The following is a 4,393-nucleotide window of genomic DNA, read 5'->3' on the forward strand; positions in this document are numbered from 1 at the left end:
ATCTTGCTGGGAGCCCTAGGAAATGGGATCTAGAATTGCAGTTGATTGTTTTCTTCCTATCAATTTTCTGAAATTTACAGTGTTAACATTGTGGAAGGAATTCATTTGCAATATAGTAAAAGTAAAAGAAAAAGAGAAGGGGGGAAATCCTTAAGAAGTAAAGTCCAGTAATGACCAGTAAGGAAAGATTACACAGAGATTGGGTCAAGATGGCAGACTGAGCACATTTCTCCCTTCCTACCACAAATTCCTGTAAATGACAGGAAAGTCATATTTATGTATAAAGAATAAATATATAAGGGCACTGGGAAAAAGAAAAAACAAATTCCTGGGAGGTGGAAAGCAGATAGAGCAGGGGCACTGGCAGGGTGGAGGTGGAGGTGAGCACAGGAGCCAAAGGGCCCTGAAAGGGAGGGGAGGAGAGAGGAGGGGGCAATACGGTGGAGGATTGTAGGCCCAGCTGCTCCAGATTTGGGAAAGGGGCGGGATCGGGAGACGAGGAGCACCACCCATGCTCAAAGCACTGGTGGGCTTGAGAGTTGCGGTGGGGCAGGGAGTGTTTGGCAGGAAGGGGAGGCCTCTCTCCTGGCAGGAAGCTGCGCTACGGAAAGAGGGAGGAGACTACTGCACCAGTAGCGGCTGGTGGGAGCCCCATGTGGCAGAGGGGCTGCCACCACCAAGGGGGAGGCGGAGGGCCCGAGAGCAGAGTGCTGAAGACACCGCCGCCATCCTCCTCGCCTGCTCCGCCACCCTCCTAAACACGCTCCTCGCCTAAGGATCCTCCCCTTCCAGCTCTTGCAAACACCCGGCTCCTCGCCTGCGGATCCTTCTTGGACGCAGGCTCACCGCAAAGGAAGCTGCGAGGTGTCCGATTTGCACACGTGAAGCCCGAGATCCGGGGCGGTGGACGCCAGGCAAGGCAAGGCCATTGGTGGGCGCTGGGATGGAGAAGGGGGATGGGATGGACTCCTGCAGGAGGTAAGGGGTGGAGGCGGGCGCCGGGGTGGGAAGGGGGAGTGCAATGGGCAGTAGGAAAGGGTAATAGCGTAAGGAATCAGGCAAGACATTGAAGGTGAGCACGGGGAGGCGAGGGCGCTGGGGGCCAAGAAAGAGAGTGGGGGTGGACGGGGGCGTGTGGGTAGCAGACTGGGGTGTTCAGAGCAGGAGGACAGTGGGTGAGTGCATGCGGGTCAGGGCGGTGGAGGGATAGGGGTTTTGCAGGGGATTGAGAATGGGCGCCAGTGGCGGGTGACGGAGGCTGGGGTCTCTGAACAAGGAGGTAGCCCGCCCCCTCCTGCAGAGTTCCTAACCCCAGGCAGCACCACTGCCGCTGCCGCCTTCTCCCCAGCCTCAAGGAACCTAGAAGGGAGAGCACTTTCAGGCACACAGCCAGGATTTCCAGCATCGCTGCCAGGCTCATGGGGAAATTTTAGGCGCTGGCGCAGGGTACATGGAGACGACGCTGTCGGGAGAACTTCACCTTATGGCATATTGAATGTTCCTCTCTTATCTTCTCTCCTCCTCCTGCAGACATGAAAACCCCCAACTCGCAGGAGGCCGAAGGGCAACAAACCAGGGCAGTTGCAGGACGGGCCACTGGGTCTGCAAACATGACGAAGAGAAAAGCCTCCCAAAAGAAGCAGAGAGGCAGACCTTCGTCCCAGCCCCGCAGGAACATCGTGGGCTGCAGGATTTCACACGGATGGAAGGAAGGCGATGAGCCCATCACCCAGTGGAAAGGAACCGTTCTGGATCAGGTGCCTATAAATCCTTCTCTTTATCTGGTGAAATATGATGGAATTGACTGTGTCTATGGACTGGAACTTCACAGAGATGAAAGAGTTTTGTCTCTTAAAATTCTTTCCGACAGGGTGGCATCATCTCAAGTCAGTGATGCAAACCTTGCAAATACCATAATTGGTAAAGCTGTGGAACATATGTTTGAGGGTGAGCATGGTTCTAAGGATGAATGGAGAGGAATGGTCTTGGCCCAAGCACCTATCATGAAAGCCTGGTTTTATATTACCTATGAGAAAGATCCTGTCTTGTACATGTACCAGCTTCTAGATGATTATAAAGAAGGAGACCTCCGTATCATGCCAGAGTCCAGTGAGTCTCCTCCAGCAGAGAGGGAGCCAGGAGGAGTTGTAGATGGCCTGATAGGTAAACATGTGGAATATACCAAAGAAGATGGCTCCAAACGGATCGGCATGGTCATTCACCAAGTGGAAGCCAAACCCTCTGTGTATTTCATCAAGTTTGATGATGATTTCCATATCTATGTCTATGATTTGGTGAAAAAGTCCTAACTGTTAGGGTAAACTTTGCCACATTTGTGAAAACAAATGTGTACTTTGTAGACATGCAAAATAATGTTACTTTTCAGTGTATTGAAAGCTTTAGGGTCCCTGTTAATCCGACATCTTTGCCAGCATAACTGTTGTTTTGTCCTGAAAAATACAAATTTATGTGGCCATGACATGCTGTGTGTAAGGAATTTGTCATGTTGAAACGATTGGGTGTGTTTGGTGGATGGGGCATGAAAGGAAGGAACAGCTGTAAATTCAGGCTGTGAATAAAGTTCAGCTAGTATCATAATCAGTCATCTAAAAATGGAATAGGACTTAGCTGGTCTGGTCTAGGGAGGGGGGAGGAGAAGGAACTAGAGATGGGCTGTGGGGGAAGGGAGAAGGGGAGGTGGCTGCTTAGGAGGAGGTGGAGAGGGGTCAGAAATGGAGAGGCTCCCTAGCGGGAGGGATGACCTAAGAGGGGGAGGCACCCAACTGGGAGGGGGTGAAGAATAACAGAGGGAGAGTGAGATCTTGAGGCTTAGAGGAAAGCAGACAGAATAAATTGAGTAGAGAGGGACACAAAGACATTTAGAAGAGATCCAGAGCAAGGGAGAGAAAGATGAAGTTGGCAGAGATCTGGGGAGAGGCTAAAAGGATACTCAAATGGAGGTCTATGCATGAGTGAAGGGCCAGAAGGGGAGGGACACTGAGGAAGGAGGAATTCCAAGATGAAAGACTGACAGAGGGAGTGAGAATACAGAAAACAAGATATGGGGAGTGGGGTCCATGAGAGATGGGAAGACCCAAGGAAAAATAGGACTTCTGGCAGTATCCAAATTGCCCTCCCTAGCTCTGTGCACAAAGGAGGTGGCAACAGTCAAAGCAATCAGATGGATTGGAGCTTCCCTAGAAGGACATTTTGACAGGAGTGTCTCAAGAGTTAAGCAGGAGCCAAGTTTATACCTAAAAGGCTTTTATAATATCAGGGAGTTCATGCCACACCTGCTGAGCAGAACCCCAACCCTCAGCCTAAACACACTAACATGGCACTCGATAAGCAGGGGCCTGGGGACAGCTTCCTCGTATTTTCCAGAGGACCCAAGAGCAGTAAATCTCAGACCTGAAGGTCTTGGTTCCCTTCCCCTACACTGAATAAACGATTCTTGTGGGGAACGGGTCAGTGGGGTGCTCAGAACTTAAGAGATGTGCCACCTTGCATTTGGAAAGCATTTTATCCAGAAAAATGGAAACTTGGTAAACCCAGGTACAGCACTCTCTTCACTGTTCTTCCTCCTCCTGGACTATACCTGGCCTCCTTACAGAGGAGGGGCATCAAAGGATTGAGCTTAATGTTTCTCTCCCGGGCATGGGGAATACTTGACTGTCCATGCTTCTCTCAGCAGTTGCCTGAAACCACAGGTGGCTCCACCCAGTGCTTCACCAGATGGAGGTCTGCTGCCTCCAGAAGCCCAATTCTGGCTATATCCCGACAAAGCCAGTGGCTACTGACCTTTCACAGGTACCTCCTGACCAATCTTGACCACTTCACGCACACGGGGAGCTGTGATGGAAGTTTGTGCAGCTCTATTTCCAGGTGAGATAGATGGCATGCCCAGTTGGGCGGGGAGTCATGACTTTGTATAACTAAGTCCTTCGACTGTATGGTGCCACATAGGTGGTTGGTGGGGAGAGGGTGTGGTTACCCCCAATAAATTCCCTCAGAGGTACAATGTCCCAACACATGGGTCTTTGTCCTTCTCTCCTTCTTTCCTTTCCCCGGTCCAGCTGTGGAAGTTTCCTTCAAAACCCTCTCTCTGGTTTTCCCACTCCACACTTCACTGAAATATACCCCTACCCTCAAAGAAACAGTTCTGGTGACTCCCCACTGCCCAGGCTTCCTTAACTCCAGGCATAGCAGGGAGAGAGGTAGGCAGGGAGCTTCCAGGAGTTGAAAGAAGTTGGTAATTCCAGTTCATTTTCTCCACCCAACACGGCCTGAAGCTGTTTGCCTCAAGAATTACACAAGGCAAGCCCACCTCACCAGAACAAGGATAAGTTTTCTTTCATACATCACATAATTCAGTCTAGCAAACACCTGCAGG

At 50.9% G+C, this 4,393-nt stretch overlaps 1 protein-coding gene across 1 annotated transcript; it reads left to right on the forward strand.

The window, feature by feature from the left end:
- Window positions 1-1,530: 1,530 nt before the first annotated feature.
- On the forward strand, window positions 1,531-2,479 carry LOC102995129 (spindlin-2). Its single transcript, XM_007122254.4, has one exon. It carries the CDS (start codon window positions 1,533-1,535, stop codon window positions 2,307-2,309), a length of 777 nt encoding a protein of 258 aa, XP_007122316.2. The 5' UTR covers window positions 1,531-1,532; the 3' UTR covers window positions 2,310-2,479.
- Window positions 2,480-4,393: the final 1,914 nt, after the last annotated feature.

This window comes from Physeter macrocephalus, chromosome 21 (assembly GCF_002837175.3).
Source record: "Physeter macrocephalus isolate SW-GA chromosome 21, ASM283717v5, whole genome shotgun sequence".
NCBI classification, from domain to species: Eukaryota; Metazoa; Chordata; class Mammalia; order Artiodactyla; family Physeteridae; genus Physeter; species Physeter macrocephalus.

Excerpts from the sequence above, each read along its gene's own strand:
- LOC102995129 (XM_007122254.4), top strand. The coding sequence starts at position 1,533 with ATGAAAACCCCCAACTCGCAGGAGGCCGAAGGGCAACAAACCAGGGCA.